At 38.2% G+C, this 23,116-nt stretch overlaps 1 protein-coding gene across 2 annotated transcripts in view; it reads left to right on the top strand.

The window, feature by feature from the left end:
- The first annotated feature begins 2,283 nt into the window (after positions 1-2,283).
- The window catches only part of LOC117387083 (zinc finger protein 385C-like), a 48,318-nt gene continuing 27,485 nt past the window's right edge, over positions 2,284-23,116 (top strand). The window contains exons 1-2 of one of the 2 annotated variants that reach the window (XM_055229478.1): positions 2,284-2,364; positions 19,279-19,554. In XM_055229478.1, coding sequence (XP_055085453.1) covers positions 2,334-2,364; positions 19,279-19,554 — 307 coding nt within the window. In that variant the 5' untranslated portion in view covers positions 2,284-2,333. Of the gene's footprint in view, positions 2,365-3,260; positions 3,395-19,278; positions 19,555-23,116 lie in introns of those variants that run through there. The other variant, XM_033984478.2, reaches the window with a different exon arrangement.

The raw sequence follows: 23,116 nt of genomic DNA, 5'->3' as shown, positions 1-23,116 counted from the left end.
TGGGGACAAACCATTTTGAAACAACTGTTTCCATAGTGACCAGGTTAAGCGCTAAGTGCCAGCTGAAAGGGGCAGCGAAGTCCTGATAACTCTGCCACTGCTACAGGAAAGAAATGTCTTATAAAGCTCTCACTTGATTATGGACGGGGAAAATGCTGGTTGGCCTCTTAGAAATATAAAGCAGCTGCCCAAGTCTATAGTGAAAGGTCACTTTTGTCAGTTTATCCATTTGTGTATAAACCAACCACTCCAACTGTTGCATATAACTTCTTATCAATTCAGTCATTCTATTACAGGCCTATAGATGATGAGATTCAAAATCCAGGATCTATCATCTCAAACTTTCTGCAGATTTTCATCCTCCTGGTTCCTTTCTCCAGTTCCTCCATAAGAAACCTGTGTTATTCCCAATGGGGTCCTAAAGGGCAGCTCAGACAACATGAGCCTCAGCTGAACTGACCAATGTGAGGGAGAAGCAGCTCTACTCAGAACACCTCTCGGGACACAAAGGTCCTCATCCTATCTATTAAGGCCGCTCCAAACCAAATCAACATCCGACATGCAGCAAGGACATACAGCGACAGCTCCGTCACCCCACGTCTTCTCTTACTGGTATAAAACTCCAAACAGGTTTGATCATGATCAACCTCAGTTCTAAACCACAAATCTGAGAATAGGCTATGCTCTTCACATTGGAATGAACTGGGAAACAGGATCACTGAAAGGGACACCGACAAGTCTTTTCAACACCCAGTGCTGATTCTGCATCTAGTCACCTCCAGTGAGAGTGAACTGTCCTTCTGCATCCAATGGCATGGTCCAAACCAAGAAGACTTTGAGTGTGCAGTGTCACCGCCCATTGGCTGAAAATGGCTTCAGTCTGGAGAGGGTGGCATGGCCATAGACTTGCCGGTATAAACAAACAAAAAACAAATGAATAAATAGTACCTGTTGTGTGTTTACTCTGAGAGGTACAATGACGATCTGTGATATCTTACACCATTGTCTGTTTAGAAACCTTTATTTTTAGGTCAGTCGGGGTCAAGCAGGTTGCCAAAGGACATAGCTTAAACTCCAAGTATGTTTCCAACCCACATCCATCAACATGGGCCTGACAGCTGACCCCAGACTCACACACAGCACACACCAGGTCAGTGCTGTGCAACTGTGTGTCTCTGCTTCCCTTAATTCAAGTACAGGCATCCGCTTTTGAACATAGACCAACAATGTTAATGAGGGCTTCTAAAGCGGGCTGGGACTGCAGAATGATGGCCTATAGCTTACAGGCACAGCCTAAAGGTGGACTGGATTTAACCTGTCAGGGTCGTACAACATTTTGCCCCGACCCCACACCCATTTCTCTTCTCCAAGTAGCCATGGCATTAGGTGTATTAGTCGTATATTTACTCATTAACATAGCATAGTTGGAGACAGGACAAGCAGCTGCTGAGGTCATTCAGTAGAGGTCTTTCATTGAGCAAAATAACAGGCTGAAAACACACACACAACATGGCAACTACCAGTGTCCCACTCAGCAGTTTTACAGACACCATGGACATGACTTTGAAAGGGGTGGGGCCTGAGTGTCCTGGACTGACCAAGCTCCAGAGGGACCCAGGGGCCATTAGCAGAGTATTCACAACATATTTACAGTCTGACAGATCTTTTTCATCAAAACATTTTTCACCATGTTTGACGAGTGTCATTGATGTCATGCAGTCAATGTAATGTTGCTGGTTAAATATATCTGTCTCTGAGCAGAGCAAGGGTCCCACTCACCAAAAGACTTTTACAAACATATGTGCTTTTGTAAAGCCTTTCTTTATACTATTTGTGAATTGAATTTAAAAAAATAGCAGAATATTATTTAAAAAAAGAAAAAAAATATATTAGAAATTATGATAACAAAAATCTTCTGTAGATATGCTTGATTAAATATTTTTGCGTTGAAGGTGACTATATTAAACCATAGCCATAGGGACAATTTGGGATAATTAAAACGTGGGAGTGAATTTAGCTGCAGGCCTTGAAGCCTTTGAGCCTTTGACTGATGCCCGTGTCCCCAATTCCCTAAAAGCTTTGCCCCAACACATAGTTGACTAAACGTTAATGTTTCAATTCGTTTATTTCTGTGAGTATTTTAACAGCTCTTTAACCTTAGCTTTTCTCTCCTCCCCACCAGCCCCCTCCTCCCCTTCTCTCCTCTGGTGGGTCGCGTGTCTGTGGTGCGCAGGCGGCGCGCGCACCACAGCAGCGCGGTTGTCTCGCGCTCACTCGGAGTCGCACGCGGCACTGACTGCAGCTGAGCTCGCGGTATTCAGTGACAGGCGAAGATGGACAGCGACGTACAGACGCCTCAGCCAGGTAAGAAAAGTGCCTTTGAGCTTTTAAATCGACGCCATCTTCACAGTTTACTCTCTTTTTCATTGTTTTTTATTGTTAAGTTGAGGATCTGCCTTCTGAAATATTTTGCATACAGTGTTTGAAAAATGTTTAGACTGAACAAAAAACAAACAAACCCAAAAACGCAGATCGTTTGCATACACTCTTTTAAATATCCAACATGAATTTTACTTCACACTTGAGTGACTTTTATTAAGTGAGATTCAGTGATTTGTGACACAACTTTTTTGTACAAATGCTAGGATGCTAATTCGTTTGCATTTCACGTCTTTAAGGCCACTATGGCTAAAACACAACGTCTAACGTCTTTGTCGTTAGGTCAGTGGAGGTTTGAACTCTTGTCTGTTTCTGTGGGCTAGTTTATTTGTAGAAAGAGATTATGTGGCCTAAATTTGGTCTTAAGAGCTTACTAAATAGCACGTTATATCGTGAGATTGTTCTTAAAGCTCTTTCTGATCTCAAGGTTGTGTGAAGATGTCAAGGTGGCTCACGGTGCAAGGAATGACTGGCATGAATAGACAGAATTTTATTTCATTTTACATAAGTTTTCAGAGTAACTAGTTTTGTAAAATTTAGATAAAAATATATATTTATATTTAAAAAATATATACTGATGCAGTAGTAAGCCATCACTGGTTTTACAAAGCATTGTGTGAACTGGAAAAAATATAAAAAACATTTATTTATTTTTTTAGAGCCACATGAAATATACACAGTATTTGTAATTTTCTTCCATTGTGTGAAATCCCTAAAATGTCTATATAATGCGTTTTGCAGTTCACCTCACACTGTCATTACCGCAAGTGTTGCCATGGCGTACTCAGCTGCAGCTCAAATCAAGCCGAGTAGAGGCCCGCACCACTTAAACCTCATCATCACCACCATCATCATCCTCATCATCTTCATCTTGTGCACTCCGCCACGACCTCGCCATACCGCACCTCCTCATATGCATCCCACCAAACGAAGCCAACACCACCACCAAAAAGAGGTACCAACCACTGCATGCGCACAGTCATTTCGGGTGTGAACAATAGGTCCCCGATTCGTCAAGTCCCTCGCCTCCCACTGCCCACTCCTCAGAGCCGTGTAGCTATTTTCACCAATGTCTCTTGTGGATTTTTGAGCAAATAATACATATGTTTAGGAATTTTAATGTTTTTTTTAAATTTAGTGACAAAATATGCAATTATAATGTGTACGCATCTGGCAATGAGAGAACATGGAGAATTCATGTAAGGTTATAGGTTACTTAGTGACACTGGTACCACACAATGTCAAAGCAGATGTAAAAGGCTCGTGTGAAATGACCTCCTGCAATGTACTTCTCTGTAGAACAAATGCAGTGGGGGTTTTATATGGATTTGGCCCGTGGTTTCTTTACCGAAAAAATAAAATATAGTTAAGAGGAAAGGAAACTAATGCACACACACATAAAATATATTATGGAATGTATACAAAATGACTGCTTAAATTGCCATTACAGTCAACATTATAAACATTTATATCATAATACAACAATTTTATTTTGACTGAAAAAAACATACTGAATTTTGATTCGGAATCTAAATTTCTAAGATTAATTAATTACAGTAACACAGTTGTCCCTAAAACATTCACACTTTAGTAAAGAATGCCCTGCAAAATAAATACAGATCTGAACAACAAAGACCTCACATGTGTCATCCAAATTGTAGCGAAAAAATAAATGCCAATAATACACATTTATTTTAAAAATCTGGCCAATAGATAGGAAAGACTCACACTCTTTGAGACTCTGCAGTGTTGTGTCTGTAGTAGGCTCACAGATTAAGTCTCCTGTTAATCCCATGGTCTGTCAATACATCAGATTACTGCTGAAGTCTATAGTGACCACTCTAGTGTATATCTTTGTGTCCTTGTTGTTTTGAACTTTCTCGTCACCTCGGAGCCCTTCTTCTTTACGTTTTGGCATTTGGCCGTCGCCGTCTGCTCCAGTAAAAACCATCAAGTGTGAAATTGAGAATAATCATGTGGAACGAGATTGGGATGGGAGCAGCTTGAGCCCCAGCCCCTTCATTGTCAATGGACTCGTGCTGATAAACTCCACCAAGGTTGGAGCGATCGCAAAAGGGACTTTTTTTTTTTTTTTTAAGAAGAAATATTGCTTTTTGTTATCCATGACTGAGATACTGTCGAAATCATTCACTAAATCATCATGCCTTATAATTATCTGGACCAGCGTTTTTATTGGATCGACTGTTGTGGCTGCCATTTTAGCATTGCCGTTGGGTGTGGCAAACCGTCGCATTCCCGACTCTGCTCTCAGGCTTTTAGACCTTATCACAGTCTTCCAGCATCTTGGTGAATTAGACTTAATGTTACCCCATCGTAAAGCTTCGACGTGGGGGAAGAAGTAAAGATATGTGGATCGACTCAGAGCCAAGCACATCGCAGCGAGTTTTTGTGTCGGAGAGCAGCCATTTTCTTTTTGCCTTTCATGCAGCGGTGCCCATGTTGTCAACACATAGAGCTGATGTCCAATAGTGCGACAAATTGACATGACAATTAGGACAACAAAGGTTTTACTACACAGGACATTTGCATTGATAAAGCAAGAAATTTTTAATTTTTTTGTGTTAATTATGGGCTACGGTGAAATGATAAACGTCAGTGAGTCGAGTCCGACGATGAGTACACCTCATATTAAGAGATTGTCAACACTGAGACACATTAAAATGGATTTCTGCTTAACCCTGCCATCAAAGATGTAATGGCTCTCTGGCTGTGTCATTACAAGTCCGGAGACATGCTCCTTCACACAGCGCCTGTTCAGTCCTGCCTCTGCACTGATAACAACCATCTTTATTCAAATGTTTAGGAGCACATTTAGAAGACAGGCCAAAAGGAAAAGGAACCAACCCCCCCCATGCTTCACCAGAATGCCAAAATATATCCAAAGAAATCTATACTGCATAGTCATATTCTGGGCCTGCAAATGGTTTGTTATTCCACTGAAGTGTTTTTCACAGGTTATATCGTGAGTATTGACTATGAATCATCTCGCCTGACGTTGGAGCATCCTTAGACTGTTGGGAATTAACATTAGAAGTGTTTTTTATTGAAATAACCTGAACACACTCACGGTAAGGAGGAAATCTACTATTTTCAGATTTTAAACTGGGGTGAAGTCACACACTCATATGGGGTCAGGGATAATATCCAAATGAAAAATCCACGAATGTTGACCCATATATTTAGTAGTGATAGTGACAAGGTCCATTATTCTATTTTTTTTTTTATTTATTCTCTAAAATATCTGTAAATTAACAACATTAGTCTCCCCATCTCAGTCAAGTATATGATATTGTGCTAGTATATTGTGCTAGTATATTGTAGTGCACTGCAATAGGTTGAATCGCTTTACCAAAACTTCAGTAGTTTTTGTTCCTGTTTGTTTGTATTGCAGGTATGTGTGTAGTTTGTTACACAGCTCATCAGTGATTTATGTTGCTCTTTAGGTCCCTGTCATAAAAACTGAGGGATGGACACACAGCCCCAGGTGCATTGTGGGAGCTGAATGTTTGCATGGTCCATTACCTCTGCATTGCTGTGAGCAGACTGCAGGTATAGTGTCAGAGTGAGTGTATACGCCCACCACCACGAGTCTGGGCCTCTGTCTGCTGGAGGTTACTACAAAAATAAATGCCCTTTTGTGTCAGTTTTTCGTAGATTTTTTTTTTCTTACATCTAATTGGAAGATTATTAGAATTAATGTGTTGTGTGAGTGATTGGTGGTGCAGATTGGCAGCCTCAGTTAATGTCAGTGTACCCCAGGGCAGCTATGGTTACAATACCACCATCGAGTATGGAACGAATAAATAAGGCACAAAATTGTAAAGTGTCTGGAAAAGTGCTATATAAGACTAATGCATTATTATTATTATTATTAACAGTTAATTAAATAGATTATTAAAACACAAGCTTTATGTTTCTTGGTGTTCATTGCAGAAGCTGGAGATTTTTTTGGTTGCTGTCAATAGCTGACAAAATTGTTGTATTATAAAACCTCGTAGAGCTGCAGACGGCTGTAATGAAATGATTTTGCTCTTTGTTCCACTATTAATGGGTGTTATATTCCCTCTAATAGCTATTACTACTGAACACAAAGGAGCAGTCAAGCAGTGTGCATTAAATGGCTGTTAATAGCAGGAACCATTATGGCATGACTCCACTCTGTGCACCGTACAGAGGCCACCGGACCTCGGCGGATTCACTGCAAAGATGCATAATGTTGTTTGCTTTTTAATAAATTTTACTCTACAGATTTTAATGAACAAAAAACTATACTAATCTAAAATGTAGCTTTTATATTATTAACCTTATATTTATCAGTTCATTTGTCATTTGTCCACATTTGTCACTTGTCATATATCAGTTTTCATTAATTTGTGTCATTGTGATTGCAAAACATGTACCGGTACTTATTTTTAAGACTACAGATTTCCTAAAAATGCGTGTGTGTGTGTGTGTGGGTGTGTGTATGTGTTTTTCACGGAAGCAATCATTCTGAACAGAAACACTTTTTCTTCTCTCCCTATAGATTTCCAGGTTGTATTTAATCTTGATGCATTACCCCCTGAACATCGATGTAGAGTGTGCGATAGGTTCCCTCTCATTTCAATGATAATGCTGCGGCGTCCTGTTGGAGCCTGATAAGATTATTGCAGCTACATTCAGGCCTCTGGTTTTTGTTCAAACGCTGCAGTGGGGCCTTCTCCCCCCCCTTCCACCTAAAGCAACCACACAGATAATACAGCCAATTAAAGTCGTTTTACCCTGGGAGTGCACCTAATTAAAAGTCAATCCAATTTAGGACGTCAGGTTTGCAGTGGCGGCCGCGGCGATAAGGCCCGATAAGAGGACGAAAGGAGGAATAAGGAAATATAGAGAGAGAAGGGCAGAAAATGTGAGGTCATCCGTCAGCGACGCGTGAATCACCAATAAAATAAATCACTATTGAGCCGGAGCACATGTGATCACACACTCCAGTGGTTCTTAGAGATTCAGGCTTTAGTCTGATGATCAATTATGTAACTGAAGCTGTGATGTCTTTTAGGAGGACTTCCCCTTTAACCCCTGTTAACTCCACCTGGTCCTGAGACGGCCTTTCATTGTGTTTTTTAGTTATTTTTCCCAACTTACCATTAAATATAGTGGGCTTAACAAAGTATTAGCTTTGTTAGTCCATGCGTGTGTGTGTGTTTGTACGTACATGTGTTCCTTTCCTGTTGTGTGTTCAATTTTACTTATGTGCCTTGTTGTGATGCCTTTAAAGCCACTTTAATGCATTTGGTCAAAAAGAAAGATTTCATAATTTGTCACTGATCTGATTTACACTTGTTTTTTTTTTAATTAATGCATTTGATAACAACCTTTAAAGCATTAAAACAATTAATTGTGAATTTGACACAGCTCTAATCTATTTCTAATCACATTAATTAGCTGTCATACGTTCAGTGACCCACTTTTATGCCATGAACTTGGTATTTGTGTAACAAATACAATCTGTCTGCCAGGAGGGACTGTTATGACCTTGGCACTTACGATTATTCAGTCCTATTTATTTGAATTGTTTGCGTGGGCCACAAATATATAAATCCAGGAAGTGCACCTCACCTACAGAAAGTATATTTATATGTGATGGCCAGACGAATTACATATCCGATCATCCCTGAATGCATCTTACTCATTCTCATTAGTCATGTGTGTGCGGCCTCCTCCCACTGCTGCTATCAGTGCTCACAGAAAGCATAAGTTCTCCAGGGATATTAAAGACCTGTCTTCTCACATACCCAGGCAAATGCTTATCTTTAGCTTAAGCAGAGGCTAACTTGCTTTCAAAGGCACTCAAAGGGGTGGACAAAGTGTGGGACAAGTCAAGATAAGGTTTGATAAAGAATTGGTTGTACACAATATGTTGCTATTCTATGTTTGTAATGAAATACAGCATAACGTTTGCTCAATCTACTGACAGAAGTCAACATAGATTTTTGTTGTGTTGATTAATTTCTTGTCTGTTTGTCTCCATGGTTATAGATACATTTAAGGCCATGTGGAACATTTCAAGTGAAGCAATAACATCATCATAGATAACATAAAAGTTGCATAATGCACCTAAGTACTTAAGGGGAGACAATTCCAACATTTTAGTTTTAAATTCTGTCATACTTTATAAATATAAAAGAAAAATTACTTTGCTATTACATGCTCTTGTGTAGTACAGCTTAGTTTATCTTTAGCTCAAGTGGAAGCTAGCTTACTTTCAGAGTGGAGGACAAAGTGTGGGACAGGTCCAGATAAAGTCCCTGCTTGTGATGGAGATGTCATGTGTTTTAGCTGCAACACTTGTCCTGTCAGAGCTGAGGGGGACAACTGTCAGAAGTGGCTTAGCCCTGCGCTGCCCTGAGCCTGTCTGTAAATATAAACATGTTTTTAGCATCTGCACTTGATCACTGACGGGAAGTGATCTGTGGCCCTGGGGAAAAATATCACAAAGCCTGCAGATATTTTTTAAATAGTTACTTTGTTAAATGCTATGTAATCCATGTAATCAGTTTGTTTGTTGAGTTTCAAGTAACCAAAGCATTACTGTTATTTCTTTTGAGTGGCCAAAGTACTCAAAATGGTACATTTGGTACAGGAAAAGCTAATGTCAGAAAATCATGCATTGGTGGAAGCAAACTATTTATCGTATATAGATTAACTTAAAATATAAATGTTAAACTTTTCCAGAGCTTCACACCATGTGGTTAACATTAATATTAGGGAGGGTCACACCCATAAACTGTAGCCACGTTCCAAATAGGAAGTGATCATGGGCTGCTCTTCCGGCTCCATCGACTCCAATTCAGCTTACATTAGAAAACTGTTGCCCCACTCTCTGTATATGCTGCTGTCAGGAATGTCATTTTGGTCTTAAAATTTTCCTTTTGGCCTGTTCCATGTGATCCCGATATTTTTATTATGCTATTGTGTCCGTAACTCAAGATATGAACATTAAGAACAAACAAATTAGCCTTCTTTCCCTGAGGTCGCGCCCGCTAGCAGTTGATCGACAGCGTTGCTAAGTGCTCACCCTCTACTATATGGGAAGGGGTGTTACCTTCCAGCTACACTCCAGATTGGCCCTTTGGTTGCTATGATACTCACAGTCAAAATTCGAAATATGGAGCCTGGCTCCAAATTTGTCCTGGTCTTGGTGAGCTTCATTTGACTGGAGCTGAACGCTATGGGTGACGTCACACTCACTTAGTCCTCTTCTTTATACAATCTATTGTCACATCTCCATTTTCAAAAAAATGTGGTTTGATTTTTTCTCAAATTTTGCTGACTACAACTTTTAAATCATGTCACTAACGTTCAATCTGGGTTAATTTGTTAGCATGTTAACATGTTAGCTATGATAGCGTTTGATAGAACAGTTTACACTTTGCTCCATTGCAGTCAGTGGACATTTACTTTGGGCTCCGCTGAGACCTAAGGGCCATCCCAGATGGCTGATGACAGATGCCTGTTCTCACTGTTGCCCTTGGTTTAAGTGCAGTGCTTCCCTCCAGTTAAAAAACTAACCCCTTGGTCCCCAATGTCCTATTTGTCCTGGCCTCAATTGCACCTACTCTTCTCCACGTTTGCTCTATATTCATTTTCCACTGCCTTTAGGTAGGCTTTCTGCTAAGGTGGTCTGGTTTGTGTTTAAAAGATGATACTACTACTCTGACAAAGTTGCTAAGAGACACTGTACCAGACAGAAGACTCCAAGGCCCAGTTTTGAGTGCTCTGGTTATGTAAAATTATTAGCCTTTTATTATGTTGCACTTTCTTTTACGTCCTAACTTGGCACATATTTTTAACCTTTAAGTGTTGCTTTTACAATTGTTGGTTTGTTTAATTTGCTTAATTACAAAGCCAATATGAATTCATAGTTTTAAGAAAATGTCAGAAATGTGAGGAAGGACCATTTTTTTTATTCAAAAGGATATTAGAATATATAGTACTAGTCACATCTATTTGCGTCGTTACCATCATACAGCCAGTGAGGCTCTAATTTTTGTTTCAACATAAAATTAATGCCACCTTATTTATTTTGGCTTGGTCATGTTCGATTTCCCTTTGAGTCCAGATTGTGGCTGAATAGACTGATAAGCAGCAGAACAGAAGCCAATGTAAACTGGAGCCAGAGCCGGTAGAGTCTCCCCCTCCCAAAAACATCAGGGAGGTGACAGTGACGGGCCACACCTCCTTCACATCCCACGCTCCTCTGTCTCTGTCACAAGCTCCAAACAAACAACAGATTATACAGGCATTTGGATGTCCTTAAGAAATACTGTACACATGCTGTAACCATAATGTTCATTACTGTTGTATATGGCTGCACAATATGGAAAAAATATAGTTAGCCATATCATCAAATTCATGATCAAGAAACTGCTAATTCTGTTATGGCTGCTACATTTACACTTCAGAATTTCCCTGACCAACTAAGATGATACTCACTTTAAAAACTTACAAACATGCTATAGTCTAGAACCTTATCCTGTGTCCACAATTTCCACCACTCAGAGAAACACATGGTCCATTTTTGTATACATGTCATCAGTAAAAATAATAGAGGACTGAGAAACCATTATATGTTTTGTTCTGAATGTTACAAAGGTATTTCTGAGGAGTTCTCTTCTGCATTTTAAAGGCACATACTACAAATAAACTGCTGTGATTGGCTATGCTCTGGCTCCAAACCCCATGCATTCGAATAGAAAGTAGGAGGGGCAACTTCAGAATGAGTGTGGATCTTAAAAATAATGATGACCCCAATTAGTTTAACATCATTGTCGATGTCTAAAATCTTCTGTAAAGATAGATTTTTATCTCCGAAAATTAAAATAGAACTTTTTTTCTCAACACATATTTCACATCATGTTTTCTCCAATAATGTGTACAGCTAATAAACTGTAAATAATTTTAATGATCACTATATAACTATCAAGTCAAAGAAGAAGAGAATTTATTACAAAATGGACACAGCACATAATACTGTCTAAAGCAGCTTATTGTATAAATAGAGACAGCAGTGGTGTATCATTAAAGAGCTGGTAGATTCATTTTGCTTTGTTTAACATTGGTCTAATCTCTGTCCTCAGATTAATGTGAGTGAGGGAGTGTTATCTGAGATTACAGTGAGGTGTCAGCAAAATGGATGCCAAACCAGTTCCAGACACTTGGTGGCAGTTTGAGTAGATTTCAGTGAATTTGTGAGACCCATGTTTAAAAATAGTAAGTCATAGTTTGTGGTTGTGGACAGTTGTACAGAAAAGGCACCTGTACTGTACATATTAGATGCACAATAATTATTAGACTTAGACAAACCTTTATCCATGAGGGAAATTACATGGTGACACAATAGTTCAATAATGCCATAAAGCGATCATACAACATTAAACATAAAAAGGAAACAAGAACTTAACAGAGGTAGCAGTGAGTTTTAAAATCTGTTATACTATAACTATAATTTACTATAATTTAAAGACCTCTATGTAACTTTTCTGGTGAAGGGTGAAGGCCACCTGCTTATCTCTATGTTATTGTTTTGCCTGTAGTGTTCCACAGTATATTAATCTTACATTAATTCAAGTATAGTGTTTTTATTGCTCCAAACCTACTTCAGAAAACATGCATTGCTATTGAGTGTGGTCTCACCTCTCCACAAATCTGACCTTTATCTCAGCCTGGTGGCATCCTTTGCTTGTGTCCATAGAGCTAGATAAGCATAATGCCATGCTGTGGAACATTCCAGGCAAAACAATAACATCTCCATGGGGACAAGTAGTTGTTGGACCCTCATTGCACCGTTAAGAACATTTGCTTTTAAACTGTGAGCACATTATGGACCAGTACTGCAGTGTGTCTCCAGTTGTTTTAGCTGAGACAAAGAGAAACTGGACTGAAATATCCAGAGTGTTAACAGCTCCCACTCACTCACATTACCTAACACAGTGAATCACAGCAGAATCAGAACGCAGCATTTGCAAATGACCTTGTCACACAGTCGCCACACACGTAGCTCTTAACACAGGCTCTATACAAACTCCTATTATCTACAGGATATTTACATATTTAAAAATAGCACCAGGGGAATTTATCTTCATATGGGATTATTTGGCCCTTAATCTGTAAATAGGCTCCAGGTATGGATTTGTTTATAATTGTCACTTAAGGGTGGGCATATTTTTTGTGGGTATTCTGATAGCAATAATCAAGTTTGGCAATCCAAAAATGTACTAAAATGGTATTCAAATGTACCACTTAAGAATTATACAAATGTTAAAGGACTGTAAAATTATCCACAAATGTGTAGAAATATCATCATTTGCTCTTGTTTGAAAGATTACAACAGAAGTTTATAATTTTTTTTAATTTTTTGTTGTGTTTTGAGATACATTTGAGAGTCACTTTTGCTTATTGGACACATTGTGGGAAGGTTATTGTGGATTACATTGTACGTAAGTTTGTATTGTATAAACATTTTCCAGTACTTTCGAGATTCAAGATTTTCATGGGGATTCTGATTCAGAAACTATTATTTATCCCTCTATGAGCAATTCCGTATTAGAACAGCATCAAATACAGTAAGAGAAGTGAAAATTGTCACATATATACAGGAGTCCATTGATAAATTACATAGATAAAGCCTCGAGATACAAAACAATGCAAAATAAATTTCACACAGCCTTTTCTATATTAAGTGCTTTTTTGTTTTGCTTTTTACATTATAAAAATTTAAGCCTTACTTTGTTTATATTTTGCGTGCATAGGCTGTCGACATTATGCCCTGACTGACTGTCTGGTTGTGGGGCCAAAGTAAACCCAGGTAAAGTTGATTTGAATGGGTGGCTCTGATTTGTGACTGATGCTGCCTGCCTGCTGTGTGGCTTTTTGTTCATTCTCTGCCTTCTGCGAGTAAATTACAGTATAACTAGGCTGCAATTTGTGGGAAAATGCTCACATTTGAGTGGCCCTGTTCAGTGGATGTTCAGGGTTGCCTAGTGACACAACTCCTAATCCTAGTCCACTGGTTCTCCTGCATTTATTCCACTGTTCAATATTCTAATTTCTGTGTCCGACAAGAGGAAAATTGGTGCATTGACACTTTAAATGCAGATTACTTTCTATAGTACTGCTGCTAATGTAAAACTACAATGTCGTGCAAAAATAAAACAAAGAAATGTGTATGAATTCATGAAAATATCAAAAATTTAAAAACTAACATCTAAACAATAATTGTCTAGATAGAATATGACCATCTCTGTCAAGGCACTCATCTTGAAGGTTAATTTCTGTCCTGTGAATATTTTTTTAGTATCAATACATGCTCAAATGAGTATCTAGTTTTGATTCAAGTTTGAGTGTTGATTAGTATCTTGATTTTCGATACTACCCTAGACCCTAGACTGTAATCTCAAACACAATGATTTCTTATTCAAGATTTACTTGTTCTTGTTCATCTTTACCTTAATCCACGTAACTCAAATATCTCACAATTGATAAAGATACATTTTATCATTTTAGCTATGAATAAACTAACAGAGCCCCAGATAACAATATTGGGAGCCAAGGATCACTGTGCAGTCTCCTCTGAAGTTAAATGTTGCTGTGCAGTCTCTGGTATGGGTCAATAATAGGATATCTATAATGATGTCTTTCTTATTAAGATTATTATTTAGGCTTCTGGAAATTTTACAAGAAAAAATTATGTTTGGTATTCACTCACAGCATTGTTCACACCTCAATAATACCTCACTAAAATAGTACAGTTGAATTATAGTTGTATCCCGTGTGCAGTTATTTAGCATCTATGTGTGCAATGTGTAATGGAACTATAGTGACAGCTGTTGCATTGTGGGTACCATTGTTTAAAGAGCATAGTTGTACCACTATAGCTGGCTCCAATGCTTTGAACATCTGGACTCTAGTTCCAGGAAGTGTTTTGGACCATGGATCTAAAGGAGCGCTTGCAGCTGTAATGTGTTTTGTCTGTCAATGCGTCTTTACTCTGTAACATAGCTACCACTGGGAAGTTGCAGGAAGTTAAGTTCGCAATACAGGGAAATCTAACGCTATTACAGTTTCCATTAGCAAAGTGTAGCTGTCATCTGCATTTTGACAAGACAATTTACCGATTGTTATAAATATACTACACAGTTTTTATAGCATGAAGATTTCTGTAATAAATGACAAAAATGCCTTCAAGAGAAGCAGTAGTTTGAGAATGTTCGCTGGGTTTTTGTACCTGTCCAGTGTGAAGCCATTTCAAACCAGTGTACAGTGATTGTGCAGTGGGACCTCTCTGTTCTCATTGTTATGATTGGCCCACTGCAGAGACAACAGCACCAAACTACTGTCCTCTGTGTCTGCAAAGCAAGTCCCAACAACAACACACAACACATCCAATGTATCTTTTTTGCTCAAATTATGTTATATAGGGTTGGGCAATATTAACAAAAAAACATATGTCAGTATTTTTTATCCTGATAATGATATTCAGATGATATTATGTCAGTCCAACAGAAATGTGGTAAACTATATCTTTAAATGTATCGGTTGAGTTTTAACTGTCAGATAACTGTGAAATGACTGTACAATTATATAAAATATTACAATATTATACTATTACAATATAGTATATGCTGCACTAAAAGACATATTTTGATTATGAAAATCAAATTTTGTAAATCTTCAAATTAATATTGATGATATTATCAGAAATACAATATTGCTGTCTTGTGTTAGATAGAAAATATCACAGTTTAATGAATAACACAATATATGCAAACACCTTTAAAAATAGAATAAAAAACAAAAGCATTCATTTTGTATACATGCAGACTATATACATTAGAGGCAGAAATTTGAAGCCACTAGTCTTCTGGCACATGGCTATATAATAAGCTAATCTTTGAGTGTCTATAGGCCCCGTCCCCCAGGTGCCTTTTGTATTGAAGGAGGGCATTCAAGCATGAAATAGTCACTAATTATGTCTAGTGAGCCATTTCAGGGCAGCTGCTAAAATATCAATCTCACAAGAAAATGATCTACCCCAGACATGCTTTAGTGAATTCATCTGGACAAAAGGGTTCAAAGGAAAATGCAGACATTTACAACAGAGCAAGGTGTTGAAAATGCTACCTACACTTTCACTAGATTTTTGCAAATCTGTAGGATTTTATTGCTCTTGCTGTTCTAAGTGCTCTTTGTAGTGACTAAATGCATTAGAGTCAATTTTGAGTTTAGAATAGTGCCATTTGTAGCCATAAAGTCACTCCCTAAACCAGTGCACCAGTGGATTTCAAATTATCGTATAAATATATGGCTTTCTTGGGATAAAATGCTCCTTAAGGATTTAGTGACAAAAAATAGATTAAAATGATGTGAAATGTTTTTACTAATATTTATTTATTTTATAATGAAGGCAAATTCACAGCAAAAATAATTACATTCATATATTATGTCACTTTTTCCCATAGATCAAATCTGAAATATTTTTTCTTGATAAACATAAAATGATTAAATTGAAAAGGTGACATGATATTTTTATTTAGATATTTTTTATGTGTATGTAATGGAGTTTTCCTTTACTCCCATTTCCCATTTATTTATACATTTATATTATATACAAAAAAAAACAAAAAAACAACAAACCAAAACGCATAATAATGTTGTTTGCAGTAGTATTGCTGTTGTTGTCATTTTTCGTGTTGAGTTGCTGGAGTCAGTGGGGGTGTACAACACTTGAGGGTGGGCTCCATGTCACGCAGATGGGCAGAGCAGCTTGAGGAGAATACGGCGCGCGGGTTGCCAGGTTCACGTCAGTACCCACCTGGCAACCTCACTGACGGCTACCGCTGTTAGCCATTAGCCTCTCCTCCTGTTTCAGATGACCTCTTATTCTTTATTGGACTATTACCAAAACTGTGTGTGGAGAGCTTTCACTGGCAATGCAGACACAGGTTACCCAAAATATTACAGTCAGAAGTTATGAATCGCTCATGTCAGATGAAATTAATACCCCACTTATGCTGGCCTCTGAGCTGGGAACATAAACTCAGAGTGGGTGTTCTCATAGAGTAGTTTGTAAAGTTGACAGTTCATTTCCATGCAGCTGGCTTAGGCCATAAAACAAAGATGTAGGGCATGTGTAAGATGTTGGCTGGTAATAAGGATATGAAGGCCTGGTCTAACTCAGCTGATTAAGTGACACACACTCACTGATGGTAACATTAGAGAGGGCTGATCTGCGTCACTGGCAAAATACTGCACTTTATAGTGAAGTTATTATTTAAATATAGTTCAAGTACCATTTAACTTGAGTGCTATTTACATTGATTCTAATTGTGATTTTGATTAGACTTTGATTTATCTTGCAGCCCTAGATAGTACCTACATATATATTTAATTTAAAATTAGTATTGTATGGTTTATTCACTCACATAAGAGTGTTGTCATAGATTGAACATAGTGTTTGACAATAACTCCATAGCTCTAACTATGGCAATGTCCATCTCTTGGTTATTTTATGTTTTGTCTTTATGCATGTTACATCTACCTCTAAATTCACACCCAAATACCATCTTCACATGACCACAGGCTAGACTATGTACCCTGTCACTGTGAGGTTGAGCTCACAGCTGCAGGGCACATAGCTGTGAGGATCTTCTGTGTCGGCCGTGGCAGCTGACACCTCCAGCTGAGGAGAGAGACTGGTTTGTACAACACCAGATCACAGTTTAACATGGCACCATTAACAACATTAGCATCTCATTATTATGACATCTCTTATCTTACTATTAGAAACGAAAATCAAACTAACCAATTTTTAAGTCTTTGCAAGAGGCAGCTTAAGATAGGTTTATTCTCCTGTTTCCTCTTTAAACAGCAGTGGTTTAAAGTGATGTGGACAGAGGCCCCTCCCTCTGACCGACCCTGTCTACAAACCTCACATCAACCAGATACAGCTGTTTTCTGACTGAAGACTTCGGGTTATGGTCTGGATCTGCTGCTTTTGCAAATTCATTTTTACTATAAATGTTTTTGAAGCATACATACATTGGTTTTATTCAGATTTTTTTGTTAATTTAAGGTTGTATTGTAGCTATATTATGCAATGTAACCTAAAATACTGTCTAAAACCATTTTTAAATTAAATTTTGTGCTTCATAGGATTTTGCGGATCCTGAACCTTTTTTGGTACATTTTAGAGTAGTTGTTTATAATTGTATTTTAACTACATAACTATTTATTTATTGTGGGAATTTTGTGATTCATTTCATGTTTATAAAATTGAAAATACAGGAGCCAAATGTGTAGGTCAAATAGCTTTATGCCTATAGATTATTTTATTTTCTATTCTTATGCATTTGTTTGAAAGACGGGGACACAGTCAAACACAACTGATGCTCTGCAGTCACTGGTCGCCGCAGTGGCCAGTGTCCTTCTCTATATTCACCCCAGTACAACATTGTTCAGATAATTACAGTGATGCTCCGCAGCTTTGATGTCCGCATTGCTGGTCCGATGCTGATAAACCGAAACACATTTCCACTACACTTTCATCTCAAATTGAATTTTTTTACATACTGCAATGATTTTTACATTTATTTATTTATAATCTTTTTTTAACAAATGCTGATTTTGCATGCGGTGGTGGGGAGAGTGACTTGTATTGAGGAGTGGAAATGCACAAGGACTTAATTGACGTTATTATCATTTGAACGGGGCTGAGACAAAGAGTTGGGTGCTGATTCCCGCGTTTACGCAGAAGCCAGCGTTTTTTGGTTGATTATGCACTCCGCCCGCCCTACCATAATCACTCAGCCATTACAGGTATAATGGCGGCGACAAAGAAACATGTCTTTTTGTGTAACCCCGCGAGTTGCTAGCTTTTATTATCTGACAAATGAAGCTAATCTTAATCCAGGTCTTGCCTTTTTCCATGTGCCGGGGGAGCCACCCTTTTACGCTAATGGAAGCCTGATTCGACTCCTTTAAATAGCAGGAAATTCTGTATTTATATGTGTACATTCTCAAACTAAAAGTGCATCACAGATAATTGGCTTTATCTATGAAGATGTGTGTGTGTCCGTGTGTGTGTTTGTGCTTGTGTGTGCACGTGTGACATGCCAGATCCTAAATGGATGTGCAAACACTCTGAATAATGTGGAAAAATGAGAGGTGAATGCACAGAAACTGTGAGAGGAGTCATGCTGCTATGATGCCCCCTGGTGGAAGCTTTAGCAACATGCACACTGCAGGTTTTTCATGTTAGGCCTTTAAACAGCACGGAAAAATGTCAACCCTCACATTTTCTTCAGTAAGACATTGAGTGTTACAATCTGGGTAACCCTAATACTTATGTGCTAAATGATATTTTTCTGTGATGAAAAATAAACCAAAACAACATTTAAACAAATGATCAACAAATATACATTTGTGGAACATTCATTTAATTGGCCAGTGTTATATGGAGTTTGTGGCATTGCTTTTCTGACAGAAAGCGCTGGAGTTCAGTTGAATGTTACACACTTGAATGTTACACACTTGACAGAACATCAATATAAGTACATTTGCAACAACTCTTTTACATTCTGCAAGTTTCATGTTCAATGAATATTGAATTGTGAATAAGGAAGCAGTTTGAGCTACACCACAGTGTATTTTATTGCTTATCAAATCATCCAAATTTCAATCACAAGTGCATCATCACTATTTTATTTTTATATTGCAACAATATGTGCAATAGATTATTTTGAGTGAGTGATTAAGATTATTCTTTTATTTTCCAAGACATGAAGCATCCCAAGAGTCCTGACCCCATGGATGAGAGTACCCCTCCCAAAAATGAGGTAAAGGAGGGGGAGGAGGAAGCCGAGGAGGAGGAGGGGAGGAAGAGCTCCACAGGACACAGGGCCAAACGAGAGAGACGACCCGGGGGCAGCAGCAGTGCAACAATGTGCCAAGTGTGTAACATTCAACTGAACTCCAGCGCTCAGGCCCAGATCCACTACAGAGGCAAGACGCACCAGAGAAGGCTGAGGAGGCTTGCCAAGGTGGTCAGCGCAGGTATGGCTAACGTCCTGTCAACTCTGTACTGCTATTGTTTCAGAAAGGTGTAGTGCAATGAAAAGCAAGTAGATTACAAATAGTTACTGGTGACATGACAGAAAATAATTGTTTGTACTGTACTGAAACGTGTATAAATGCTTCATGGACCTTTACACTTCAGTTAGGACAGGAAACATATTTCACATAGTATTTTACTAAATTAGTAATGGATTACTCTCTGTGTCATGTTTTTATACACTTTATGAATAGCACTGAATAGCAGGTATAAAACGCTATATATATATATATATATATATATATATATATATATATATATATATATATATATATATATAATATATATATATATATATACATACACACCCCCACACACACCCCCACACACCCCTATATACACACACACACACACACACACACACCCCCCTACACACACACACACACACACACACATTGTTGTTAAAGGTGCACTATGTAACTTATCTACTGAGGAGTTTATCCTTCGTTTGTCTCCAGAAGATGTTATAACAGTAAAAATGCATGCTTTTCAGGGAATTTTGAGCAGTACAGTAGAAATACCCATAATGAAATAAATGCTAGACAGATCAGTTTCATGCCATACTGTACATCTCCATGAAGACAAGCAAGTGGCAGACACTGTATTTGACACTACAGATATAGACTGTATTGCAGATTATCAGACCACACAGCTCTGTTTTCCTTCTTTCTGATCAGACTTGCAGACAGATGTATTCATTGACAGGGCATTTAGGGACTTTCCCTAGAGTAAAAGTCTTGAGTCCAGAGAGGAAGAAGCTAATAGCCCTACGACAGGTGTTACTAATATCATTATTTATAGCTCCATTGCATTTCAAATGTCCCACTGTGCTTTGCACAATACCAAAACCACTAACCGCTAATGTGTCGTTAATTATGCCTCTGATTTCCTTTTTCATATCTACACTAAGGGACTGTTTTCGTAAGACAGAAAAGAACAACTCACACATATAAGGGAGGATTCATTTTTATCTGCTGCTGGTGGGAAAATGTCATGCTTTGGAAAAAATAGTGCTTTAATCAACCAAAATGACAACAATAAACCTGACAATAACAGCTTCAAAATAATATTTACTCTGCGGCAGCACTATTACATTCTTTTTGTCCTTGAGAGAAGGTAGGTTGACAAAAGCAGAAATCTGTCTCCTCCAGTTGGTATCACAGCTCCGATCACAACCAATGACTTTATTTTACTGCAGTGAGCAAAGAGAGATAAGAAGTTATGATTTTAGCTGACATTATTTTTGCCTGCAAGTGAGTTATGTTCTGTGTCACTTTCATATAAAATGATGGTGGATTATGGTAGATAATTTTAAATGACACAAAGGATGGGCAGTCATTTCACCAGTTCTATGACAATAATGCCTTAGGCTTTAATGTGAAATCATTAAGACACTAAAATCATTTCAATATAATGGATTAGTTCTCTTATTTATAGACTGTTTTGCCAATTTACTGAACCCATGTAGAATTCTTAGTAACTATTATTATTGACTCATCACTGTTCAATTCTGAAGCCCTTTTCTCTTAATATGTTTGGGCATCAGGGTTATTTGACAAGATAGCATTGCAGGAAATACAGAGAGAGTGGACTCTCAATACTTCGGTGGACATGTTGGCCTACGTTTGCGCTACAGCTCTACCACTGAGCAATTTTCCTACTTATTTTATATATAAATCTGACTATTACTATCCCCACTGCTTTATATTGCATGACTTTTTACATGTTGCTATCTACAGTAGGTGCAGTATAGATGCCAGTTGTATTTCTGACAGCACACCTGTTTTAACAAGCCGTCATTAATCATCGTCATGGCGCACCTGTGTCACTGACCAGCTGGACCAATCAGCCTCACAAACACACTGTAACGAACCTCCGGCCAATCAGACACCACCGCCATTTTCTGATTTATGAGGCTGTCTCTGTACAGGTGCTCTGTCAGATTCTGTGATGCTCAGTTATGTTTTATGCCAATTTACCAACTCATTTTACATGAACAAAATATAAAGTTTAGAGGAATGTTTAACATGTTAACCTTCCAGATTCCTGGACAAAAAACGCTATTGACAGATGATGCTCAGAGTTAAATTTTTTTCAGTAGAAAATTATTATTTTTCAAGTAGCATACGTCAAAGATGACGTATGCTACTCAAAACACGCCCCTGGCCTATAATAAATCAGCCATTTAAATTCAAAGGAACATAATTTGTCGCATCGCTCGATAAGGTTATGCAAACATGAGACATTTTACCGTCGACACAGTTGAGTTTGGTGCTGGGGGCCACATTGTCACATCCTCTAATTGATAATGGAGCAGCGTTCACTGATGGGCAGCTTGTGTGGGTCCCTCTGGGAGACATCGCGTTTCCCTTACATGGGGTGTACAGCCGTTTCACACCTGCCATGTTTGAACCACTTAAATGAACCCCGCGGCGAGTGACCTCTTTGTTTGGGCAACTACGAAACTGACAAAAACCTCATTTAAATGCGGCCTGGCAAAGCACTGCTTTAAACGCCATCATTTGAAGACAATAGAGGAGCTAATGTTATTCAAAACTGAGCAGCCAGCTATAGAGTGGTGCGTTTTGAATGGGCCTTTAAATTAGAGCAATGCAATATGGGAACATGTAGTTTTGGCGGCTGTGGACTTAATGAAGAAATTGTAATGATTTCTGCCTGATGTAAATAGCCTATTACAACCAGCATAACATTTATTGAATTTCATATTGATGTTGCATACAGTTTTTGTGATGCTTTTGCCTGGAAATGAATAGGTTTTGTAATTTCTCTGTTGACATCTTATACTTACTAATGTGGATTTTGTCTCTCAGTGGTATCAAGGGAATGCAAAATTGCCTTTAAATTCAATACCACTTAATTACACCTTAATTAGCACAACAAGCTCATAACGAACAAATACTATTAAGAATGATTCAGGCTTAGTAACTGTTTAATTAAGGGGTTTGGGTTAGAATATTGTGCTTAGTAAGGTTATGCAAACATGGGCCATTTCATTTTAGTTGTTTAATTAAGTCAGCAGAGCAAAAGTAGTCCATACATTCTTTTGGTCATTTAATTTATTATTAAAAAATACGTTTTTGTTATAGACAGTTCAGTTGTAGTTTAGTTTGCCATGTATCTTGCGGCTAATAAATCCTCAGCATAATTACGCTCCATCGGTACATCTCCCATTGTTGCCTTTGGAGAGATGAAAAGGAGGCTAAGCCAAGTCAATTTGGGTGACTCTGGTTTAATTCAGCGCTGTGATGAAACCAGCCTAATAATACCCTCTCCCATCCCTCTGCTGTACTGGCTTTTCCCTTTATTTAGCCCTGTGAAGTGATTGCACCAATAAAAGAGCTTTTAACAGACTGAGGCTTATGGGGCCTTTTGGAAATGGATCGTAACAAAGCACTTTCTCCACACTTAGCATTCGGGCCTTTGCAATTTGTGCTGGATTATCTTAAGCTTTCTACATGTTATAGCTGGAAATGGTGTGAAATA

Source organism: Periophthalmus magnuspinnatus, chromosome 19, assembly GCF_009829125.3.
Source record: "Periophthalmus magnuspinnatus isolate fPerMag1 chromosome 19, fPerMag1.2.pri, whole genome shotgun sequence".
NCBI lineage: Eukaryota > Metazoa > Chordata > Actinopteri > Gobiiformes > Gobiidae > Periophthalmus > Periophthalmus magnuspinnatus.
Note: the sequence above shows the minus strand (reverse complement) of the source record. Positions and strands in the feature narration are given on the sequence as shown.